A 26,923-nucleotide genomic window follows, 5' to 3' on the forward strand; every position below is an offset into this window, starting at 1 on the left:
GGAATGAAAATGTCGAGTTTGGTTTATTTAAAACATTTTTGGAAATATGCATTAGTTATTAAAAATGAAAAGTGTCTGCCACACAATTTTAAATTTGACTATCTCCAAGTAGCTCCATGTTTAAAATTATACATTGTATCATGCCTGATTTAAAAAAACGATGTATGTAGCTCAAAACAAAGACAAAGATCTCAGTAAATTTTTGTTCATTAAATAAGTAAAACAATTATTTTTTTATACAATATAAAAAAATATATACATTATTACTTTACATTACATTATTGTGATTTGTATTTATACTATTTAAGAACAGTTCTATGAAAAGTTTTTAAGTTATGATGACTAAAATTTAGCAAAATATTTAGCTTAAGGGTGTGGAAAAAAAAAATTAGGAACTACTGGTATAACGTATTAATAGTATTCACATCGCTAAAAGTTTCATGTCCCTACAAATAATAAATATTGAAGTTACATCAAAATATTATTAAAATCATTATTTTTCAATAAATATCCAATTTTGTGAAATATAAACTGAAATGCTTTAAAAAGAAAAGTGCATTCGTATTTTTGAGGTTTTGAGAATTGTATAAGAACAATATGAAATATATTACATGAAACTTTCTTTTAATTTTCAAACCTTAGGTATTCAAATTGAAAATTTGAATAATAGTTGAAAAGTATTTAAATTAACTACAAATTTATTTTGAAATTTTTAGTGATTTTGATGATTTTTATTAACTCGTAAACTTCAAATACTTAATAAGGATCAATTTGACTACACTAAACTTTTTTTTTAAATATTACTAAAAAAACTTGACTAATTTTTTATAAATTATTTATTATACATTGATTATTTTGAAAAGTACTGTACATTTTTACTTTTGACCTCTTGGAGTACCAACCTTATTCTGATTACTAAGAGAATGTAGTTGTGCACAAACCAAAATTGGACATACCCTGCTGCAACCACCAAATTCTCCGCTCCTCAGTCCTACATGTGAAGTAACCACTTTCTTTCTCTAACTGTGTATAGAAAAATTTACTACCAGAGAACATCCTCAAAAATGAAGATCAGAGAAATTAAACTACATGTAAACTAAAAAAAAAAACTTAGATGATCCTCAAACCAATTCTCCATTGACAATTTATAATTTAAAAAAATTCAGAATTTAAGTTACATTTAAAGCTACAAAAAATGTACATAATATAACAGTTTAAAAATGTTACTCATAATTGATTGTCTTTATTTAGAAAAAAAATATTGATGCCTTTAAAACTGTTTCATTATAAATCACTTAAAAAGTGTGTGTACACCAACTTAATGACTGTATTAAAAAATTGTTATGGTTTTTTGATTTTAGAGAAGTCTGAGTCACATTTAGAAACCCCATTAGAAGAACGTGTAGCAGAGCTACGGCATAGATTAAGAATTGAAGCAGCGGTTGTAGAAGGAGCCAAAAATGTTATTAGAACATTACAGAGTTCCAAAATTGCAGAAAAAAAAGCTCTTCAAGAAGTAAGCATTTTTAAAATTATGTATGAATCTTCATATGCAGTAAGACCGATTATACATTCAATGAGTTATAAAATAAATAAAATAATTTACAGTGAGTTTGTACTGTTGCAACTGATATACCTACATTATGTAATTTGTGTTTTATAATATTTAAATATTAAAGCTAGATTAATTTACAAGAGGATACCACACCCGCATGTATTAAAAACATGCAACATATCTTATTTTGTGTTAAACAGTTCCAATTTTGGGTAGTTTTTTTAAATAATACAGTGAATTGACCTATTATCAAAGTTAAGTTAGAACATTATCTGTATTTTTTTTTGGTTATTAAAATTTTTCAATTATTATTACATGAGCATGTTATGTGTATGTCAAGTATTACAATTTAAAAATTCTCAATAACTTGCTTAAAAATTATAACATGTTTAAAAACCCATGAAAAAAAGACAGATAATGTTCTTACCCTTCTGTTTGAAAATAAAGGTTAATTTATGAAAGTATTAAAGCTAACCACACTAAGTAGGAACTACTGAAAATTAATTTGATGTGTCGTATGTTCATAAGACAGACATAATATATTCTATGGGTTATATTGTGGTATATATGTCCTCTTAACTTTGTTCTAGCATCAGATTTCTAAATTAAATATAATATATAACTTACAAATACCATTATAATTCTATATTAACTTGTATAGTAGCTTGCAGTCACCCTTAAAAAATTATGCCTGATTTCTGAGATTTGAACAAATTTTTTCCTGATAATTTAACAATATATTAGAATCACTGAGATAAGTAGTATTATTGTAGGTAAAAATTATGTATCTTAGAATAAATACTAGTATTGAATTGTCTTAACATGACTGACGAATTATGTTAGTTAAAGAATTGTATTTAATTTTACAATCTAATAGCATTTATAATATTTTTTTTTTATTATTATTGGTTAAGCATCAACTACATAGGTTATTAGCTTACAGGTGTTCATTTCTACATTAAATAATTATATTTTGTTGCACAATTCAATTTTTTTGAAGTATAAAATTACGCTATGAAAGTTTGAAAATGGAACAATTGCTTCGTACAGGTTGTCTGGGATGTTGAAATCTTTTCTAGCTTCGTTGAAGTTTGGGCAGTGGATGATATGTTTGATAGAGTAGTTTGTATTGCATGTTGGGCATAGGGGTAATTTATAATATTGTTCTCTATGTTATTAAGGAGTTTGCACAACAAATAAATGCCAATAAATATAAAAATAAAAATCAGATAAACATTTATTTCTGTTTAATTTTTAACTGTCGAATTAGCAACACAATTTCGTATTAAAAAATAGAATTTGATCTAAGTATTTAATAGAAAGTAATAACATAACTTAAAAGATAAATATTTGTGTTAGTATAATAAATAAATAGATGAGGTTAGTGGTTTATTTTTGTTTGAATTGTCAATGAACAACAATTTATTTTATAAACTTGGCCACTTGTAAAATTGTCAATCAAAATATTTGTGATATTTTTTATTAATACATCAACTTAACATAATTTGATCAATTTATAAATAATTTTACTGTATACATTTAAGATACATTTTATCTTATAGTGTGTTGTTACTTATTAATATTTTTAAAAATATTAAAAACTGTTAAAAGTGTTTTATATCTTTATAATATCTAAATGCAAAAGATCTATATAAATAAGTAAATAAATAAATCTCCATATTAAATACATAATAACTTATATAATTATTTCGTTAATATCAATGGTTATGTAGTATGTCTTTAATGATTTAGTATAAATATTTTTTTATAATAATTTAAATGTATCTAAATATATTTCCGGGATTAACATTTTTGGCTGTAAAAAAGAATCTAAATTACAACCTTGGTTACTTTTCAGTTAAATATGTAATTACTTTTATTCGTTCATTTGGATTAAATCCAACATTTTTACATTATTTTTTTTTGTAATCTTAAATTTAAATAAATGACATAATGCAAAAGATTTTATAAAATAGTACAATTTATTTATGTTTGAATTTTACATAATATGCCTTTAAAATAATAAATTAGAGACATTTTCTAAACAATGTCGATATCTCTGATTGACTAGCTTCACTACCGATGGAATATGATCTATGTCTGGTATTATAAAACCTGCGACAGTTAAAACATGAACAATCTGGATTCTTTGAAGGTCCTACATGATGATCTTGTTTTACAGGTGATCTCATAGGTCCAAACTTTGATGCCATTTTAGCAACTTGAGTCATAACAAATGTAGAATTTGATGGCTGTCTATACATGGGTGTTTGTGAACAGTCACTAAAGCTGCCCATATCATCGTTTGTATTTTTTACTTTAGACCATGGGCGTCTTGCTAGAATTTGATTTTTTTGAGAACTGATGCTATTGAAACTCCAAGCAGTCTCGGAACATTCGTCATCTGAACTACTACTTGTTGTGTCATCATAGTTTTTTGATTTGTATTTTTGTTGTATATTTTCGGATTCAAAACTATTTAAACTGCTGTTTTCTAATGTAGTTGAATCCATAAATGAAGATAAACCACAACTAGATGACTCGTAAAAAGAAGAATCGGATATTGTATTCGTAGAACTTATTGTATTCGTAGAACTTATTGCTGACAAACAAGGACTTCTTTGTAACATACTTTTATTTGACATTATTGATTGACTTCGAGCCTTATGAGATTTTTTTGATATCTTTTTGCATTTAATTTTTACATCTGATAAATTAAGTAATGTATCTGTACCTTTTGATGTTAAAGTATTATCTGAATCTGAAGATTCTGTGCAATAAACATCAATATGCACAGTCCTGGCATGTCGCTTTTTATGTTTGTCTAATTCGAATTTACGATTTTTCATAAAAATGTTGGTATTTTCCTATAACAAAAAAAAGTTGATCAGTGATGCACATTATTATTAGTAAACGACTAAAATACCTTTGTTAAGATAGTTGATGTAGAAGGGGATGTCTGACTAGACACATCCACAGTTTCTAAATGTTTTTTTGGTGGAACATTGGTACAAAAATGTGCTGTAAAACTTTGTGCTCTTCTAGCTGACATGGGGCTTCTTATACCACAACATACTTCACATTGAGGTGCTATATTAAAAGTACAATCACATGCAGATCCACGGGATGAACTGCCAAGACCAGAATCTGTCCTTTGAGGTGGCTGGGCAGTAAATACAATATTTCCTCGTTGAAATCCGTAACATGGTTGCTGAGACATTGGCAAATTGTTATTGGGTTGTTGTATTATTTTTAAATGCGCGTGAATAGACCAATCATGCATTAAATTAGAATTATTATCATTGATTTTTTTCTCCATTTCATAAGTCACTATTAAATTTGTTACACAAGAATAAAAGTGTACATTCAAAAGCTATGTTGTAGAAAATACTGGCCACTTCGATGAGTCAAAAGTATCCTAATTCTCAGCTGAGAGCTGTAGTGTAGTTTTGGCATAGCATCAAAAATACTGTTCAAAGCATGCTACTGTTGTTGAAGAGAGGGAACTAGTATTGCTTCCCAAAGGTCATAAATATGACAAATTCACCCACATACTGCATTCCAAAGCCAAAACATAATTTTAAATAATTTAACAGCCTTAATAATTGTATACCTGATAGTAATTTTTCCATGTATTGATGTGAAATGTATGTTGTTAATAAAATAATAACAGTCAAAAAATAATAACACGAGTAAGTTCTTCTAAAAATCTAAATTAATATAAAATATTTCTAAGAATGTTTCAGTTTGTTGTGCACCTTGGTAAAAATTAACTAAAATCTATATTTATGTCCCTTTTATGTATTAAAATTATTAAAATTAAATATATCATATGACATACGCGTAATCAAAATTAAATAAATGGTCTTAGTAGTATATCCAGAAAAGTAATGGCTTTAAGCCAACTGAAGTGTGCTAAAAAGATGCAGTTTCTATTTCCAGATAGTATAATGTAACAACTTGACTAAACATACTATTTTTTTTACTACATAAATATTATGATTTAATTAATTAGTTCAGTATCAAGGTTTAATATCATTTTGCATTATATTATACATAAATGTTGAGTTTAGGGTTATATTAGTAGATCAATCTAGACAAAAATTACTACACTGCTTTTAACAATAAGTAATATTTTACTAACATATGACATACACTTAAGTATTATAATGTAGTGCCTATAGTACGCTAAAAGTCAGACTTAAATATAAGTGACCTATTGACCCCCATTATTGTAACACATCGTTTGATCTTACAAATTTTGGTAAAACAACAATGTTATTATTATTGCACAATAATTTGATGTTACTTTGTATATAATATTAAATTACATTCAACAATACATAAATAGCTTATAGGTTATTCCCAGTTTATTTTGGATTGAAAAAAATTTATTTATTTGTACCTATGGATTAATATGTTAATGGTTTTTGTAAATTATTTTAATAAAACATTAAACTACTGTTTATAGGTTATGTATAGTTATTATTTATTATTTTCTGTAATATTTTTATGATAAAGTATGTAAAAAAATAAATAACCACAAAATGAGTTATAAAAAAAAAAATATTTATTCCAAGTATTTTATTATATGTTATATGCCATGTTCTACAAGTATACTAGGTATAATATAAGTGTAAAATGACTGACTATTAGTATAATACATATAGGTTTTTTTAAATTATTTATGTATAGCTTCCATTGTAAATATAATTAGCATATTCTCCACTTTACAATTTTATGTATTTGTATTTAATATCTTACATTATATTTGGTTGCTCATGGTCGTGTTATTTAAAAACATTAATTTGTGTGAAATATGTGATTTAACTTCTACTGTCTTTATGATTGTTGGTGGTATTTTTATGAGATTCAATAGGACAGATCTGCAGAGCACACAGATTCACAGTATTGTGTTTTGTTGTTAAACATTGTGCTTGTGATGTTATTATTAAAAATTGTTTTGTTCTATTGGGCTCTAAGCACAGTAAAAAATAAATATTGAATTGCAGTTCCTTATTAAAAATGTATGACAGGAGGTGTGGTGTGTATGGCCTAATTGTAATATACTATTGACAAGTGGCAACTATTGACATCAAGGTTTACAATCAATGTTAGGTTAATTTAACTAAGTAAATACTATTTTTTTAGTATTGAAATATTCCGTAATCTATATTTATTTTTATACACCCAAAATGTTGTATTTACTTATACCTATTAACTGTGTAATTTAGTAAAGTATTGATTTTTTTCCAACTTTTTTATTTATTAAAGATTTATTCTAGATAAGTTGTTTATTATTTACAAACATTTGAAGTTTTTTAACTACTTATCTAATATTAAATATCATTTATACACAAAAATAGAAAAAATGTACTGCATAAAAACTATAAACCTTTTATATCATATTAACATCTGAGATAAAAAGTTTGTTCTATTTTATAATGAATAGGTAGTGTTGATTCATAAAATACTTGGTTTATATTATGATTAAATTGTATGTGTTTGGCTTATAGTTACTAAATTTAATTAAGAGAGAAAATAAATAGTTCAAAATAAAAAATGTTCGTGTTCTACTATTCAGTCATTCTCCATATTCATAAAATAAATAATTGAGAAGTAGTATGGAGAAAATAAAGCAACTTAAATCCTGCTTCACTTAGAATTGTTGTTTAAAATGTAATGATAAAATATCATTTCAACTCAATATAACATTCAAAATATCGATATTAATACTTTTTTATTAATAAGTATAATTTATTTGTAAAAGCCACCTTTTAAAGAATTAATGAATCATAGTTAAATTATTATTTTAATGATTTATTTTATAAAAAGTTTTATTTTCATTTTTCAATAGGCACAAGCCAATCTTTCAGAATCTAGTTGTAAATTGGATCTTTTACGACAATCACTTGAACACCGCCGTCAAGAGCTTCCAGCTAATTCATCAACAGCTATCCAATTAGTACGAGAATTACAAAACGCTCAAGCTGCTAGTCCAACTCCAAATCATGCGTATGTTAGTTTACAGCCATTCCTAAAAGCAGAAAGAAATGTGATACCGGAAAAGGCTTCTGTATCTAGATGTGCTGCGGTTACTGGTAAACTTGAAGTTAGGTTGGTATCTTAATTTAGTTTTTAAATAGTAACATATTACTTATTTAAAATGCTCATAGGTTAATGGGGTGTCAGGATTTGCTTGAAGAAGTTCCAGGTAGATCAAGACGAGAAAAAGATAATCCTGGAGATTTGAGGTCTTTTGTAAAAGGGGTGACTGGCCGTAGTTCTAGTAAATCATACAATATTAAAGACGAAATTAGTAGTAAGTTATAAAATAAAGATATATATTAAATTAAGCAATTTATTAATTTTTTTATTTGCAGATGAAATCATGGCTGTTATTAAATTAGATAATCAAACAGTTGGGCAAACTAGCTGGCGACCATGTTCTCAACAAGCATGGGATCAAAGGTGATCTTTAATAATTATATATGGAGTATATTTTTTCCTAAATTAATAAATACCTCAAGATTAAAAAAAAAAAATGTTTTAAAATATATACTTTAAAACAGAGGTTCCCAAACTGTGGGTCGCGATTATACTTTTGGTGGGTCGCACTATTTTTTTAAATAATACAAAAATATAATCATATATTACTTTTCGTTGATGTTCAAAGTTCAAATTCAGTTTTATCGTCAATCCTTATCTGTGAGTATGACAATTACGAGTTTACCAGCGGCCGTGTCAAATACTATATATTATACTTATTATACATTTTTTTCGTAATTACATAAAATGTAATAAAATAGTTTTAATTTTCTGTTGTATGGTAAAAAAAAAAAAAGGTCATTCATTGATATTGTGGGTCGCTATATTTTAAAAAAAATTCAAAATGGGTCGCACAATAAGAAGTTTGGGAACCTCTGCTTTAAAATATTTATTAAATTGGTAGTTCAATTACATATTTAATATAATAATATAATATTGATTAAAATTAGATAGTCTAAATTTTAAAACATTGAAAAAGTTGTATTAAAAGTCTTTTTTACTAATAGTTATTATTTATTGAATAAAAAAAACTATCCAAAGACTAGACAGACTTTTATCTTATGGATCTAAGCTATAATTTCTTAGATTTAATAATATGGATTTAAATTGGCAATAGATTTTCTATTGACTTGGATAAATCTCGAGAGCTTGAGATTGGAATATATTGGAGAGATTGGCGATCATTGTGTGCCATTAAATTTCTTCGATTGGAAGAATTTATTGATGATATTCGACATGGTATGGCTTTACAATTGGAACCACAAGGACTTCTTTTTGCAGAGGTAATTTGCATATGATTAGTTATGATAACATTTAATATTATCTTATAAATAATAAATTTAACAGCAAGGATGTTAGTAATCTAATGATTTTAATTAAATGCAATATTTTGAGTTAACAATTTCAATTCAAAATTATTTTACTGTGTACCCTTATACTTTTACTTTAACGTTATTATTCTAGGAAGGTTTTATAATAAATATGAATGAAAAAAAGTTATACATTTTCCAAACTATTCCCTGAATTTATTACTAAAAAATGGATTAAAAGATAAATGCCAGACAAGTTTATTATTAATAATTTCTTCAATCAAAACTAAAGTTTTAATAATAGAACATTTATGTCAGTTAATATTTTTTAAAATAATTTGCAATGATCTATAGAAAAACAATTTGTTACCTATTCATTTTTTTTTTTTTTTGTAAATATTAACTTCTAAAATATTGAACAGTGTAAAGGTAAAAGTACAGTTTAAATGTTATTTTATATTTAAGATAACATAATGGAAAAATACTTGTTATGAATGTTTACCTTCATATTTTTAACACAAATGATTTTTGGGAGTGAGTAATTTAAAAAAAAATACCAAATGAAAAATAAATAATATAGTTGTCAGTAGTTAAAATACCTTATTGTAGTCAAATACTATTCAATTAATTATAACCTTAGTTGTTTGTCCTACATACTATACCTTATTAAAAAACTATTTGCATTTAACATGGTTGTCTCTCATCTTTTTGAGCGTAAAAAAAGTAGGTACCTACTACCTACTCCATCAACTAGCTCCATTTTGTAGTTTAATTAATTATCCTAATCATGTACTAATATTATATTTTTAAGAGGCCTGGTTCCGGTCTTTCAAATTTTCCGTTATTCTATACAATTTTAAAATTATATTTATAATATTTTTTACAGGCAAGTTTATTATACATTTGGGTTAGTTTTTACTCAGGCTGAGTAAAAGTAATATCAGAACCACATGAGCCTGAGTTCACTTCTATAATATCAATGCCTTATTGAAATGATTGCTATGTGGATTTATTATTTTGGAAACAATTATTACTAATAAACCGCTGGCCTAGTGGCCTGCCAAATTTTCTGACAACAACTATACTTTTAGACTTAAGTTTATTACATATTTATTTATATGACTTATCATACATCTAAAAGCCTTATCCAAAGTCAAAACTGATTAAATCGTATTTGATTACTAGTAAGTTATGACTAATTTATGGAACCTGAAACTTATAAGTTATGACAATACAATACACAATTCTTATCTATTTTGTATGCAACTGAAGTTCTGTATATTTTATCTTACCTTCTTATTCAAAATATAACAATAACCTTTGCTTGTAAAGCCCGATGGACAAATCATTTTTATTTATTGGATTCATTATGATGTATATCGGCTATCATTATAAATTATAATGTTAATCTAACTAATAAATCTGTGCTTTGGCTTTTAAAAAATTAAAAAATTGAAAAATCATAAAAATCCAACAAGAGAACACAGATGATATTCTTACATTTAAGTTTAATAATAAGTTAATTAGCTCTAATATTTCAGCATCTTATTAATGTAGTTTTAAGTTATATTAATTGATATTCTTATTTCTAGAATTGTATTCAATGATTTATTCATATTTTTAGATTAAATTTTTAAATCCTATGATATCACGTCAACCTCGTTTACGAAGACAGCGTAAAATATTTAAGCAGCAAGCCAAAAACTTCCCTAGAGCCAATCAAATGAACATCAATATAGCTGCTTGGAGTCGACTTCTTAAAAGATCATCACCTTCAATTCAAAATTCACCATTAGTTCCTGTACAGCAACACTCAAGATCACATTCACACTCTGACAGCTCCACAGGTTTATAATTAATTGATAATTTGTAGTCTATATGTTACTAATTTGAATGTGATTACTTAACCTTATATAACCTTTAGATGGAGGTGATACAAGACTCGAAGAAAAATGTACACCTGGTGAAACACCTGAACCAATTAACACTTGTGGATTGGCTGGTGCACGGCCATTAGGTTTAGGGGTTGCAGTTTTACCACCACTGCCGCCCACTATTACTGAACAGCGAAATATATCTACAGGATCTCCCACATTCCTACCTTCAACAGTTCTAGCTGCAAATAAGAGAACACCAGCTGTACCAACTGTGCCACCTCCAAGGCCACCACGACAATTAGATCAAGAGGTGAGTATTACACTATTGCTTAAAATGCAATTTTAAAAATGTTAGCTATGAAGCTTTTTGAACATCAATGCACCAGGGGGGTAACTTGTATGATATGTATAGCTGCAGAATGCGTTGAAGGAATTTGACTTTTTACATGACGACGAGCAACAGACATTACCACCAGTTCATAGGAGGCATGTAATGACAATGTCTGTGAGCATAGAAAGTGTTGGAAGTTCAACTTTGGGAACACCGCAGCCGTCTCCTCTTGTAGAGTTTCCCCAGGACGAGGTACATACTCTTCCTACACCACTGTGCTAGGCTTATCTAACACGCGTGCGCCTAACAGGTATATCATCCATTTCTAACTGATCTTGTGCATGAATGATTTGGAGTAGACTCTTTTCATTAGAATTAGATAATAATATATCAAATCAATAAAATTACTAATATTTCTAATTTAATTATAACATGTATTTTAAAAATTTGCTTTCATCAGCTAAATATCAGTTTAGAGATAACTTGACTGTTAAAAGTATAAACATGTAATTTTTAAAGATGAATAATCTTTTAAATTATAGCTTATTAATTGCTTTAATTTAAATTTAGTATAAGAAGTTTGATTTTTAGATTAATATTTATGATTAAATAAACTGTATAATATGTTTTATCAGTTGGAGATACAAATTAATACATTTAAATAAAAAAACAAAAATAAAAATATTAGTTAAATAACAAGCAATTATTATTTTTCCAAAAATACTTTAAACTATTGTTTGGAAAATTAACATTGACATTTAAGTATAATTTTGTTCACAGTAAACTTAAATACTTAGTAATTCATGAATTATTTATTTTATTATTTAAATGTCTAAAGTTCCTTGTTGAGAGTTTACGTTTTTTTATATTTTTTTTTAGTTACTCTGCTTTAAAGATTTAATGTAGTTAATAAAAGAGCTATTAAAATGTTTTTTTTTTTTTTTTTTGTAAAACTTATTTAGGCAGTTAATTAATTACTCAATATTAGATATATATATATATATTTTTAAAGATAGATAACCTATTTTAGATAACATTTTAATATTTAGCAGTATAAAATATTTAAGGATATTACTATAGGTTAGGGAAGGATTGAATGGTTTACTAAGCTTGCTCTTTTCTCTTTTATGGTAGAATATTTTACTCTATTAACTCTTTCATAAAACATGAACCAAATATGTTAGTATACATCATAATCTTTATTTTTTTATTTAAATACAAGGTTTTTGGATTTTTTTCTGATTTTTACAATGTTTTATATTTTTGTGGACATATAGTGGGTATTATTAATATTTAAACTATTGATATTATCTTTTTTAAACCATGAACACTGTAGTATCTTACTTAAAATGTATATTATTTTAGCTATCATAAATATTTTAGTATTGTTACAGTAATACATAATTTGTACTTAATGAATTTGTTCTTCTCTCTTCTTTTTCCCTTGAGTGGATGTATAAGTACTTCATGAAAAGCATGTATATAGTTAACAATAAACTTTTTACACAATATTGATAGTATGATAATCATTTATCCATTTCAAGAAACTAATAGTCTTTTGAACACATTACAGAAAAAAAACATACACAAAATAGACAGATATTTTTGTCCTAACCTGGTTTAACAATATGATTTTCCATATTGTATAATGTCGTATCTTAGCTGATTTTGTGATGTGAACAATAATTTATCATCTATATTGTGTAAAAAGTATACTATTCACAATATTGATGCTTTTCATTAAGTGAATGTTACATATGCATTCTAAGTTTTTGAACATGTAAAAATAGTCTAGTTATTTTTAGTTCATTATATTTACTATCAATCATTTCACCTTTGTGTAAATTCTAAGTCCCAAATATTAATTGTCTAGGTTTTATTTTAATTTAGATTTAATATTATTATTATACCTACCTATATGCTGTTGTTTTTAAATAATGAAACAAAAGTAATAAATATTTGTTACACTGTCATAACTAACATGTAGCTTGAGTTCTGAAATGCTAAATAAAATATTAACATTCATATTAGCACATTGGCGCAACTAGGGAAAATTATCTTTAGAACTCTATGTTTTTTTAGGTCTAACTATTAATATTTTAGTGAAATACCATCAATTTTATTTTTTTAATTTTTGAAATATTTATTGAAAAAAAAAATTATACTATTTTGATCATAAAACTAATTTGTTATAAATTACACCATATTTCTATAGTTAATAGACGACTAGCCTTAAGATATTATACATTACGGATTGCTCACAAGTTATTTTTTGCTTATGGTTCTCATCTAAAAGCTCTGTAGGTAGTAGTGTACAGTCTTATAGGTGTGTGCTGGGGGGGACTGCAATATTACTGGTAGATCCAGTGAGTTGTACATTAACATTTTAATATTATAAAAATAGAGTATTATATAGGTATGCATTGTTTTTACCATTAATGTGAAATTACAAAATGGGTAAAAATTTGAATAAATTTTAAAAAGTTTTTCCAAGTTTTGTTTATAGGCTTGTAACTCGTAAGCTCTATGATGCATTTACAATTATAGCATGTTTTAGAGCTCTAGTTGCGCCTATGTATTAGCTATTTTAATACAAAATTAAAGATGCTTTAAATTTTGATTATGCTGAACAATTAATTTGAGTAATGTAATGTATTTATTTAATGTTAGATGTTAGTATAAAGCAGTGGTCTTAAACTTAAATTATCAACAGGCCATATACCTTATAGATCAAAGGGTTCAGATGCAAAACACCTTTTTTAACATTTATTTTTTTACTCATCTTGATACTAAATTGATTCTAAATTTTAATATAACTGTATTTAATACAGTGAAACCACGGTATCTCCAAGTTTCTGATATCGTTTTTTTTTCAGTCCTGATCATTCATTCACATATTTTGAATTAGCCTGGTAATTGAATGTTTTTTGGTTCTTGATACTTCGAGATACTGAGGTTCCACTGTACTCCCCTTTACAAAGATTTGTAAATTGTTATTTTGTTTAAGAACTATTTATTTTATTTAAAAAACTTACAATTTTTTTTTAAGAAATAAATGTTTATTGTGGGCCAGACTGATAGGGTTTGTAGGCCAAATATTTGAGACCACTGGTAGAGTATACCTTAACACTTTTTCACCATTATTAACATATATTTTTCGATTAGATGTATTGATCAATTTACTAATTAAAATATATATTTTTTGATTGTAGTCTCCACTATTTAGTCATCCTGTTTCTCGCGTACTTGATTACCGAGAAAATGAACCAAAAGCATATCATCTTACAACATCTAATAATGTTCAACCAGCAGAATCTAATAAAATCACACTATCTAGTGCTTTCAAATTTTCTCAAATGTCAATGGATGACTTTAGACTGCTTAGTGTATTGGGCAGAGGCCACTTTGGAAAGGTAAATTTTGCTTCTGCAAATATAAGTCATAACACTTGATATTACTATTCATATTTAATTATTAATCCTATTTCCTAATCTACAGGTTATTTTGTGTCAACATAAAAAGTCTAGTGAATATTTTGCCATAAAAGCACTGAAAAAAGGTGATATAATTGCCCGTGATGAAGTTGAGTCACTTTTGTCCGAAAAAAGAATATTTGAAGTTGCAAATGATATTCGACACCCATTCCTTGTAAATTTATTTGCTTGCTTCCAAACTGATGTAAGGCTGCCAAAAATGATTTTATTTTATGTAGTGTTTATTTCTAAAAACTTGTTTCAATTATATTTCCAATATATTTTTCACAGGCTCATGTTTGCTTTGTAATGGAGTATGCTGCTGGTGGTGATTTAATGATGCATATACACGCTGATGTATTTACGGAACCAAGGGCAGTGTTTTATGCTGCTTGTGTTGTTTTAGGATTACAGTATTTACATGAAAACAGTATCATTTATCGGTTAGTGTGATAAAATATTCATTATTTTTTTATAATAATGTGGTCTACTTTCATATTTTAGCGACTTGAAGTTAGATAATTTATTATTGGATACTGATGGGTATGTGAAAATAGCCGATTTTGGATTGTGCAAAGAAGGTATGGGATATGGGGATCGGACTGGGACGTTTTGCGGAACACCTGAGTTCTTAGCTCCAGAAGTTCTCACTGAAACATCATATACACGTAGTGTTGACTGGTGGGGTCTTGGAGTTCTTATATTTGAAATGCTTGTTGGAGAGGTAAATATTTTAGTTAAATATCAATATTATTATCCTTACAAATAATTACTTATTTCTATTGCGCATAGTCACCATTCCCAGGTGATGATGAAGAAGAAGTATTTGATTCTATTGTGAATGATGAAGTTAGGTATCCCAGGTTCTTGTCATTGGAAGCAATTGCAATAATGCGAAGAGTATGTTATTTTACTTGCATACGGCTCATGAGTATTAATACAATTATCATATTAATTTATTTTTTGATCTAGCTTTTACGCAAAAATCCGGAACGAAGATTAGGATCAAGTGAAAGAGATGCAGAAGATGTGAAAAAACAGGCCTTTTTCAGACAAGTTGTCTGGGATGATCTGTTACAAAGAAAAGTTAAGCCACCATTTGTACCTACAGTTGTAAGTATATTTTACTGTTTAACTCATATTTATTTGCGTGACTAACTAAATTTATTTTTCTAGAATTCCGTTGAAGATGTAAGTAACTTTGATGAAGAATTTACTTCTGAAAAACCACAACTAACTCCACCCAAAGATCCAAGACTGTTAAATGATGATGAACAACAGTTATTTAAAGATTTTACATATACAGCTGATTGGTTTTAACAGGGTTATATGAAATATAAAATACTTTTTTCATGTTTAATTTATGTTTGTATTATAATCGATCAAATTGTAATAGCTAAAGCTAGCTAATCATATAGTTTAGATGCAATTTTAATTATTATTATTTATTATGTATTTGTTCGTTTATTTTTTTTTTGCGGACATTTTTCCAAAATGATTGTGATTTATATTTTAAGTTGGAAAACTTGACACAACAAAACTGCTCAGATAAAATTTCTTTTACAAATAGTTACCACATAAATCTTTTAAATAGAAAAGTCTTAATATTGATTCTTTGAAAACATTCTCTCAATATTGAATAGAAAAAACAATTTGATGACTAATTTTTAACTACCACTATTTAGAATGTAAGATATTTAGTTGTGTTATAAAATTTTAAAGCTGTTTTTTATAAATTTAGTGTTAAAGTTTATATATAGATAGCTATAATTTTGTGTAAAAAATGCATTCAATTTGTGTATAAACATAGAGAATAAAGTAACTTTTATATATATTTAATATGTTTGAATGGAAATGTGAAATGATTATTATTGGCATGTTTTAAATAGCAAACTATAAAAACTTATTTTATTATCTAGCTGATATATAAGTAGATATTATTGTTAACTACGCCACACACATTTGTCTTATGTTATAAATTATTGTTTTATTTAGCTCAATTGACAATAATATGCTCACTTAGTATCTTATGATTAGTATATTATTTTTGTTGTTCAAAAAGTTGATTTAAAATTGTTAAGGCTTTAAATATTTCAATATTATATTTATAAAGAAAACTTACTATTATGTAATGGACAAAATATAATCATGATTATGTATATTATTATATTATATTGAATATCACTTTTTATAATAATAAGTTGTTATTTGCATTTATTTTTTTAACTTTTCTATGCTCACTATCTTAGATGCATTCTTTAACTTGCCCAATAAAAGAATATTATTTTATGACAGTTAAAAAAAATTCAATTAAACATATTGTAGCTAATTAGTAATTTGTAGTCAAATGTGTGATTGCCAGTTGAGTCATATAGAATAATTATTATTATTCTGACGTGTTTGTAACTATATTTTTAATAACTTCAAGTTAATTCAATATTTTTTGTTCTTATCCTTAGTAGTACATGATCTTATACCACTATCACATTATACAATTACACTATAAGTAAAGTATTTAAATGTTCTTTGAACCGTAGCTGTAAAAATATAAGAATTTCCTTGTTATGTATTGTTTAATAATAAGCAATATTGCATATACATTTTAGGTAAAAACCGTGCCCAAAATAATTTTAAAATGTAAATCAGTTCATTATCTGAATTTAAGCATTCTATAATAATTATTAGTTATTAGTTAAGTACAATTAGGAATAAACTAATAAACCGTTCCTAAGTAATACATTTAGTGAAAATGTAAATAAATAAATAAAAACGAGTCTAATCCATTGCATTGTTAAGCTTTTTATTGTATCGACTTTCAAGTACCCGCCTGTTTGTTGTTTAGTTGTTAAAGTTGTTATTTTTTTTAAAGGTACCTACATGGTAAACAGATTAAAACAATTTCACAATAGTAATAAACAGTAGATATTCGATACTTTTCAGAAAATTATCGTGATACAAGATACATAGGTATTTAAGATACTGCTATTTGGAATCCCTAATGTATCTATTAATTATCACTTATCAGCTTTGATATTATCTAATTTTTCTATCAATGTGTTCTTCAAGTACAACATCCATGGGTGGTCTTTCATCTGCATCATAGTAGAGATTCCAGTCATCAATAATACTAAAACCTGTAATAGTATATTGATATAATTTAATCAAGTAAGATACAACTATTTTTTTTATAATTTTGTTGTTATTACTTATAAAGTTTTCCTGACTTATCGCCTAAACTTAGTGCTAGTACAATTAAAGATAAAATCGATTTTTTTTCAACACGGAACAAAGGAAAAAAATTGTTTGAATCTTATTAAGTACAAATAAGGATAATTTTATTAATAATAGGTACCTACTTAATAGTTAATAAGTAAACATTCTCGGCTTACGTACAGCTTGAAGGCTGAAGGGCAGGTATATGTACCTAAACTCTCCCAACTTTCCCGACTTTGGATATTATAAATTATAATTGTGTCAGTATTATACGTAGTATATAATATCATACAAATTTTAAAAGAGTCCAGTATATAATTTATAGAAAATAATTTCTTTAGGTAGTTGAGCTACTGATACAAACAATTATTACTATAGCTCGGAAGTTGTAGGAATTGCATATTGCTCTGTAGTCTGTATGCTTTTAATTTATGGCATATCTAGCAAAAAATCTGAACTATGGCGAGTTAAAAAATTGAAATTGAAAATTGCATATTTTGCCAATTTTTACTAAAAAAGTGCTTTTTTCATTGATATAATACTCATATTAAAAATTGATTTTTTTCTTTCTTAAACTGTATATTTAAATTTATATTTCATATAAAACTCAAAATTATCAATAGAGGTTTTTATTGTCACCCGCATAGTCAATTACAAAGTTAATAACAGCGATATGAAACGCATTTAGTCAATCACGCTAGCATGCCGCAATTCTTATTTGTAATACTATCTTATCGTCGATAAGTTATCGTAAATATATATTTATTGTTTCTTCGGTTATCGTTACTGTCGATGATTGTAGTACATGATTGAAGTTTGACAGTTTTATATAGATATAATTGTTTTCTTGTTATAAATAGTTTTTATGCATGTTATTAATTTATTAGCAACATCTGATGTATTTTATTTTTGGAATGTAGAATAATTTTTTTGCATATTTAACAATTTTAATGCTTATTTCGCCTTTTTTAGCTCCAACTTCCTAGCCCTAATTATTACCTACATAGTTAAATTTAATTTTTATAATAATATGAACTTATACATTTTCAAAACCCCTACTTACTACAACTGAATTCTAAGGAACATTTATGGGCAATTTCTTATGCATTCAGTAATTAACCTTCTCGTATTAGTCATAAATTATCTTTATTAGTAGTAACTCGCATTGTAGTAGCACCAGCACGGAGGGATTTCGTCATCTTGCACGCACTCACCCTCACATGTCAGATACCAATAATAATTTTGTGATTACGAAAAAAAGTTTAGTTTTCACTCAAACCTTACCTTCGTAGGCGGAGCCATGACTAAATTAACTAAATTATATTTTAGTACCTACTTAAAAAATAAAAAGACAACTCTAATTCCAACAATACGTCGTAAAAATTACGTCTACATTCGACTTGCATTTTGACAAAACATTATTAATTTTCCGCAACAAATACGAGGATCGATCAAAGTACATTTGAATGATTTTATTTAGTTAATTAAATATTTAAGTTTGAAATTTCGCAAATTTTTGAAAATACATTACTTTTTTCATTTTTGAAAATAAATTTAAATCTTTTATATCAAAAATACATAGGCACAACGCACAAACCACAACTTATTTGTATAATAAGCGTTTGATGTTAAAATATAAACAAAATTGTCAAAATCACGAAAACTAGCAGTATACACTGTAATTAGAAATGTATCTAATTTTTATTTTTATTACCTAATGCTTGAACATTTAGTTCAAGAAATATAATATTAAGTTGGTCTAACAAGTAACAGGCTTATACAATTATTAATAATAACCTCTACCTATACATGTAGGATTTACAGAGCTTCAGAGCCAATCAGCAGCTCTGACTTCTTCTGTCTTTTTTATTTAAGATTTAACAATAAATTTTGCCTATTATATATTTGCATCCTGCATGTAGCATATTATCTGTAACACCTAACCTCGCTGAATTGTTTACATATTTTTATGTATTAACAATAATAAATAATAATATTAAACAGTACCCACATATTCATTGTTAATAATGTAAACTAATTTGTATATATTCTACATTCTGCAGACTACAGTACCTATTATATTATATTTACATTTTTCCATAAGAGTCCCGAAAAAAAAGTCCGAGGAAAATAAGTACACAGAAAAAAGTACCACCAGGAAATTATTATACGGAAAAAAAGTCCTGTTTGATTTGTCGTTATACAATTTACAGACTACAGTCATAGAATGTGTGTTAGAAATTAATATTTTTAGAGGGCCATAGGTATTATGAATCTAGAAATTGTTAGCGGGCCATCAAAATTCAGACGTAAAAAACTAATTAACAAAAATGAAAAATTACATCACTAGTGAGAACGCATAATATTAACGGTTTTTACTTTTATTTTTTTTTCTTGTCTGAAGGTCGGATAAAATTAGTTCCCCGAGCCGCTTTTGGTGACTCGTATCTTAGTCTAGTAATGGTATGGTAAAATCTAGAATTTATCGATTACCTACATCTTCCAGTTCCAGTACTTATTCGTTACATATAGGGAGGTATAAAAATATAGGTACCGGTTGGCGGTTTCAGTGCCGTAGCTAGGAATTTTTTAGGGGGGGGGGGCTAAAATATTTTATTGCTAGGGCTAGAGCACTACCGGGTATAGTCAGTTTGATATTTTGAGGGGGGGATTGATTTTACCAAATTTTACAGGAGAAACGAAAAGCTGTTTTTAATTAATTTTGATATAATGGTTACGACTTACGAGTTAATGTTTTTGTGTATTATCCATAGGTATCTATATTATGGTATAATAATGTGATATTATCTTACGAAAATACCGAGAAATATTATGGTATATACTAGCCATTATGACTTCAAAATGCACAGCGGCACAGTGCATCTAAGAAAATTTTTTTTTATTTAAAATTTCGATTTACCAGGATTTTACGTGCAACCATCTATCTAGTAAAGGTATTCTAGTTTAAAATTATTATTCCGGTAACTGTTTTTTAAAATATATATATATATACGAAGATACTTACTGACATCGTTAGTTTTAAATCGAAATTGAAGAATCCAAAAGCTGTTATTTCGTTTGGTTCATACATTGATTATTGATATCTGATGCATGAATATTTTAATCTGTTATTATGAACGATGAATGATGATTGATCCAAAAATGTTTAACGCAGGTAGGTAATCATAAAACAAATAATCACAAAAGTTAGATAATCGATTAAGCACAAAATTGAAATACATATCATAAATAATTATAATGTAGAAGTATTTAAAATTATTCACTTGTAACTTGGTATGGACAGTCATTTCAGATATTCGGATCAACCGCAAATATGAAATTATTTTTTTTTTCTGAAAACACATACATTGTTAACGTCGAATAAACATATGTAAAGAATAATATTTTTTAAATTTAATTTGAATTGAAATTACATATAATATTGAAATAATATTTAAACATTTTTATAATATACTATTTATTATTTTTTGTATTACTTAGGCATTTAGTCATTTGGGTATACTAATAACTAGACACTAGTACACATCCACATATTAATTATAGTCATAAAAATGAATATATAAATTATAAGCCAAGTCTAACTAACATTGATTTTTAACAGATATTAATACCTACACTTTATAAAATAGTGCAAAAATATAAGTCTAGCACCTACTGATTCTATTTCGTATATTAAACATTTAAATTAACGTAGCGCATTATAAAACAGTATATATTATGACCTAATCATTTAGTTGCTTAAAAAATATAACAAACCTTTTCAATGACCCACGAGGTGGCATAGATGATTGAAATCATGTTAAAAATGTGTTGCAGGTAGAATAAAGACGAAAAAACCAAATCCAGTGAATCAATCATAATTATAAATAAAAAAGTTTCTATCAAAGCATTGGCGAATGTAAAAGTGAAATATACCAATAAGATCGGCCCGTAACCCAAACTAAACAATCTAAGCAACTCAGAAAGTTCAGCATGTAACAATCGTATACGTTCTACTAACATTGTTATCTCTGAATGTGTCCATCCACCCAGTAAAGCGAACAATCCAAAAGGTAAACATTTCCATAACCTATTCAATTCACAATATCGATACCCCAAGTTACTGAGATGATGAAGCGATGTAATCAATACTACAAAGATAATAATATCTGGTGGATGGAACAGGACCGTTACATAATGAGATAAGTCTTGAATAGATCTATTGGGTAAAGCAAACAATTGACATGAAACAAATAATAAAACAAAAATAATAAAAATAATATTCCAAAATATTTTACTTATTGAATATAATTGAACAGGGAACGATGAATTAAATAATAACAGCTTTTTGTCGAATTCGATGATTCCATTAATAAACCTGAAATTAAATATAACACGTTTAATCGATTATATTTAATACATATAAGTACAATACATTTGGATGTTTACGGCTGAAAAGTGATAATAGTATTCATCTTTATTTATCTATATTTTTTGGTACCCACGTACTTGGGTAAATAATATACCATTCTAATATTATAAATATGAAACATTTGGATTTAACTCTAAGTCTTTAGTAATATTATTCAGTTGACCATGGGTAATTTGGTCAATAATGCAAGATAATCAGTTGTACGATCGTACAGGATGCTTGAATGGCTCAATGGGTGTACGTCATACAAGCTTCAACGCATTCGTTTGAATGGTAAAAATATTGTCCAAGTCCAAGTGCAAACTGGCGTGGACAATATTATGTGTCTTGAGGTTGAGGTTTTTCCATAGAGACTGGCTGCTGTGTCAATTTTGTCTGATTCTTATGTAGGACGATTTTTGTGTTATCCTTTCCGTTGTGCATCTGTTAAACGGAACGTTAGGGTTCACGATGCATTTATGATTTTCAGTGTTTGGAAAGAACGTCGTTCCCGTCCATATTTATTGAACGACACGCAAACGTCACTCGTTTTCATAAATTTGAACTTGAACGTGAACGACGTTTAAATTTTAATGAAATTGAACGGTTTTTAAGACGCTCAATTTATTTGCCATTTAATAAATATTTGTTTAAAATGTATTGATTGTGTTATAAAATAATATTTTCTTATTATAATTCCCCTAAAAAAAAATTAAATGAATAAGCTAGTTCATTTTTTTAGTGAACGTTCCGAACACTGATGGTTTTATATTGTACCGTGCAACGTGAGTGTCGTTTAGCAGAGCGTCTGATCGGACATCCAAAGCATGTGGATATAGGTACGTGGATAAGAGGAATAATATTTTATGTGCTGCATGTGTTGTTTGTGTGTGTAAATTGTAGGTTTATGCTTATTTATATCGTATATGTAATAATATGCATAATGTATATTGTGTCATCTCACATTCTGTATGGGCTGTCGTAATTAATTATCCTGCTTTTTCTAATTTTATCAAGTACTTATACTGTGGAAATATATCATATTACAATATATGCATGTAAAATATATTACGTACCTTCCTATAAGTACCTATTATTATTTATCATATTTTGAATTTGCTATACATATTAAATATATATTTTAATTATTCATACTTTATTGTCCATTTCTCCGATATTCTTGCTGTTGCGATGATGGACCAATATTTAATAATATTGAAATGAATAAGAGTGTAATGTTCCATATTGAAAATTATATGATAAGAACAAATTACGAATACAAACATTCGTGTACATTCTAGAAAAAAATGATACGCCGATCTCGTGTTCCGGTACAATAATCCAGATTCCATGGTACAACAAAAATTCATTAATCCAACTATTTTAGAAACAGTTATGAAAATATTTAGCGTTTCATTAAAAACACTCGTCATTTTCTGAATTGTACATACAAATAAGCACCTGCAAGATGTTTTATTAAAAACAAATGCTCAATCATTCTACTTTTGTTAACATTTTTGGTTATTCGAAATATCGATTTGACAGAAAAGTTCTGCTTTTTGTACCATTAAGGTAACAATTGGAGCGAGTCACAACTTGAGTTAAATATGACAGTTGAGTTTATTTTTCATGTTTAAATAAAATATATGAATAATACCAATACGTAGAATCCAATATCCATAATTGAAAACTAAACATTAATACTTTATTAGATTAGATAAAAGTGGCCTGGTGTAGCGTGGTGTTTGGACTCTGTCATTAACGTGTCACTCGGTGCCACTAGTTCCAATGTGACAGGAAAACAGTACCCCCAGATATTCATACCCCCGGAGGTATAATTTTCCTAGGTTAGTCGTATCCCCAGTACAAATATCCTAGGAAATTTATACCCCCGATATAATATTCCTAGGATATTTATACCTCTCAAAATTTCTTACCGTGGGGTACGAATATCCTAGGAATTTTATATCCCCTCGCCCGTGTGATAATTCTAGGATACCTATACCTCCCAAAATGTCATACCAGGGGTACGAATATCCTAGGAAATTTATATCCTCGGTATAATTTTCCTAAAATATTTATACCTCCCAAAATTTCTTACCGGGGGGTACGAATATCATCCTAGTCATTTTATACCCCGGTATGATAATCCTATAGGAAACATACCTCTTAAAATCTCACACTGCGGGGTACGAGTATCCTAGGAATTCCATACCCCGGACGGTAATATCCGTAGAATAATTATACCTCTTTAAGTTGCATACCTGGGGTACTTATAACCTAGAAATCTTATAAATTTCACCCAAAAATTGTATACATTTGGTACGATTGCTCCATGGGGGTATTAAAAACCTAGTGGATTGATTTGTAGTTAAAAATGCATAAGAACTTGTCTTTTTATACCTAATATTTCAAAATTGAATACAAGATTCCTCTTACGCTTTTCTACTTTTATAAAAAAAAAAACATACCTAAATATAAATAAATGTAATAAATACATTTTTTATGACCTTTTGAAGTCCAGTAAGTTCTATGATTACTAATTGAACAATTTTCTTTATTTGTTGTAATTTAAAATTGAATAACTGTAGATGATATTTGAAATCGTCACTAAATATATAATTTAATAAAACTATACCGGGGGTATAAAATTCCTAGTATATTTGTACCCCCCCCCGGTAAGAAATTTTGGGAGGAATAAGTATGATAAGAAAATTATATCGGAGGTATAAAATGACTAGGATATTCGTACCCTCCGGTATGAAATATTGGGGGGTATAAATATCCTAGGAAAATTAAACAGGGGGTGTAAAATTCCTAGGTTTTTCATACCACCGGTATATAATTATAGGGGGGTATTAATAGTTCTGACAAAAAAAATACGTTTGTTTGAACTACCTATTGGCTATTCCACATATAATATTTGGAATATTAAAAAATATACTGAGTTAATGATGGCAGAGCTATTATTTGTAAACACAAACAAACATGGTTTAAAAATTAAAATATTTAATATTTATAATCCACTTATCCAACGGTGACCAATATTTTTTTACCGATGGCCATAAAAAAAGACTATTATTTAGGAAATATGAAATAGGAAATATTAATTTATATTAAATTTTATAAACGTTACATTTTTAGTAATTTTTTTTTCAATTTTGATTTAATTTTAATATTTTGGCGGGCCTGTTAATAAATTATCGCTGGCCGGATCTGGCCCGTGGGTTGTACTTGGTTAGTGACTAACCAGTAGCCACTTTAAGCCACTATCCCTTCCGTAAAATCTAGTCTTGCTTATATTTTTGTGAATTAATTTCCGTTGTAGTTTCATTTAGTGTAAGAAAAAACTACCGATAACCTTATAAAATGTAAGGAAAATGCGATACTTCAGGTATACAATTTTATCTCTTCTTATAAGTCATAATCATCATTAAATGTAATTGTGTGTATTGATGTGTCACGGTCATCTGATTTTATATCAAATATCATGATAATGATTTTACGCGCTTATTGATTAGCCTCATAGGTATTTTTGGATACGGTATTTAAACATTTATAAAATGTTCAATTTGTATAGTTAGAGATTGAACATTTAAAACAAGGTTTCTCATATATATATTATAATCTAAAAATCTAAAATTATATAAACGCGGGTTTTAAGGTAAATATTTTAAGTTCAAATGTGGATGAAATTAAATATTTAAACGGAGGATAACGATTTTGTTTATTTTTTTTTTAATTTAAAAATATTATTCGTGGTATATACTTGAAACTTTTAAAGTATATTATGATTATATTTTATATACACTTTGTGCGTTATGATGATCTTTCCAAGTTGTCATTCACAAATTTCAAACTGGGATTTGGTTGTAATCTTCTGCTTTTTGGTCTCTGTAGTATCATTCTATTAATATCCGACATGTGCTATGTAGACATGTAGTGCGGCGCGTTGTATAGGCAATATAAATGCATAAAATAAAGTTCATTATATTGTATTTAAACCCTAAAAAATATAATATTTTGAAACCAACGGCACACCAATCCGGAGAGCTTAGAATCGTTTTTAGCGTGTAGCGGTTTGTCATTGAGTTCAACTTAGACACATCTGATTGAACAATGCGATGACTTACACTCAATGGTTTACATAAGCGCACTAGCTGCAGCTTTTATTACATATAATACACTTGTGTAGTCAATTATACTGCAATACGGTGAATAGGTTTTCCCTTTTTTTATTCGTATAAATTAATACAAATATATATATATTTTCATGGTCATACTACATACCTACTCCAAGTCGCGCGAAAAAACCATGCAAGTTTTAAGATATTATTTATCACATTATTTTATTTATTAGTTTTGACAGTAACAAAGAAACTGTCAAAACTAATAAATAAAATAATGTGATAAATAATATCTTAAAACTTGCATGGTTTTTTCGCGCGACTTGGAGTAGGTATGTAGTATGACCATGAAAATATAAATTCTTATAGCCAGCGCATAAATAATAATAATATTCACAACGACGTATATTTAATATTCATTGTGTTCGTGTATAATAATTTAATCTCTTATACATAAAGTATAGCAGCAGCAGCAGCAGCAGCAACAGGTATATATAACATCGTTTCCTGGCAGCGGTGTAAATAGTTCAGGGCGTCAGCGTAAAGTTCACTAGGCAGTCGTCCTTGCACGCGTTGAA

At 27.3% G+C, this 26,923-nt stretch overlaps 2 protein-coding genes and 1 pseudogene across 4 annotated transcripts in view; 1 reads left to right on the top strand and 2 right to left on the bottom strand.

Moving 5' to 3' along the window:
- The window catches only part of LOC111036585 (serine/threonine-protein kinase N), a 28,636-nt gene extending 11,992 nt beyond the window's left edge, over positions 1-16,644 (top strand). For 2 of the 3 annotated variants that reach the window (XM_022318664.1, XM_022318663.1), the window contains exons 5-19: positions 1,362-1,516; positions 7,413-7,672; positions 7,732-7,877; positions 7,939-8,026; positions 8,721-8,886; positions 10,538-10,760; positions 10,838-11,100; positions 11,203-11,373; positions 14,334-14,534; positions 14,620-14,799; positions 14,886-15,037; positions 15,099-15,318; positions 15,387-15,494; positions 15,567-15,707; positions 15,771-16,644. In XM_022318664.1, coding sequence (XP_022174356.1) covers positions 1,362-1,516; positions 7,413-7,672; positions 7,732-7,877; positions 7,939-8,026; positions 8,721-8,886; positions 10,538-10,760; positions 10,838-11,100; positions 11,203-11,373; positions 14,334-14,534; positions 14,620-14,799; positions 14,886-15,037; positions 15,099-15,318; positions 15,387-15,494; positions 15,567-15,707; positions 15,771-15,914 — 2,618 coding nt within the window. In that variant the 3' untranslated portion in view covers positions 15,915-16,644. The remainder of the gene's footprint in view (positions 1-1,361; positions 1,517-7,412; positions 7,673-7,731; positions 7,878-7,938; positions 8,027-8,720; positions 8,887-10,537; positions 10,761-10,837; positions 11,101-11,202; positions 11,374-14,333; positions 14,535-14,619; positions 14,800-14,885; positions 15,038-15,098; positions 15,319-15,386; positions 15,495-15,566; positions 15,708-15,770) is intronic. The other variant, XM_022318665.1, reaches the window with a different exon arrangement.
- On the bottom strand, positions 3,519-5,948 carry LOC111036586. Its single transcript, XM_022318666.1, has 2 exons — positions 4,482-5,948; positions 3,519-4,422 (listed from the first exon to the last, which is right to left on the bottom strand). Exons 1-2 carry the CDS (start codon positions 4,872-4,874, stop codon positions 3,583-3,585), a joined length of 1,233 nt encoding a protein of 410 aa, XP_022174358.1. The 5' UTR covers positions 4,875-5,948; the 3' UTR covers positions 3,519-3,582.
- Positions 16,645-16,731: 87 nt separating the features above from the next.
- On the bottom strand, positions 16,732-21,626 carry LOC111036587 (annotated as a pseudogene).
- Between the last annotated feature and the right edge of the window lie 5,297 nt (positions 21,627-26,923).

The sequence above is a fragment of the Myzus persicae genome, unplaced genomic scaffold (genome assembly GCF_001856785.1).
Source record: "Myzus persicae strain clone G006 unplaced genomic scaffold, MPER_G0061.0, whole genome shotgun sequence".
NCBI classification, from domain to species: Eukaryota; Metazoa; Arthropoda; class Insecta; order Hemiptera; family Aphididae; genus Myzus; species Myzus persicae.

Excerpts from the sequence above, each read along its gene's own strand:
- LOC111036586 (XM_022318666.1), bottom strand. The coding sequence starts at position 4,874 with ATGGAGAAAAAAATCAATGATAATAATTCTAATTTAATGCATGATTGG. Across the intron at positions 4,423-4,481 it reads CATCAACTATCTTAACAAAG|GAAAATACCAACATTTTTAT; the intron begins GTATTTTAGTCG and ends TTTTTGTTATAG.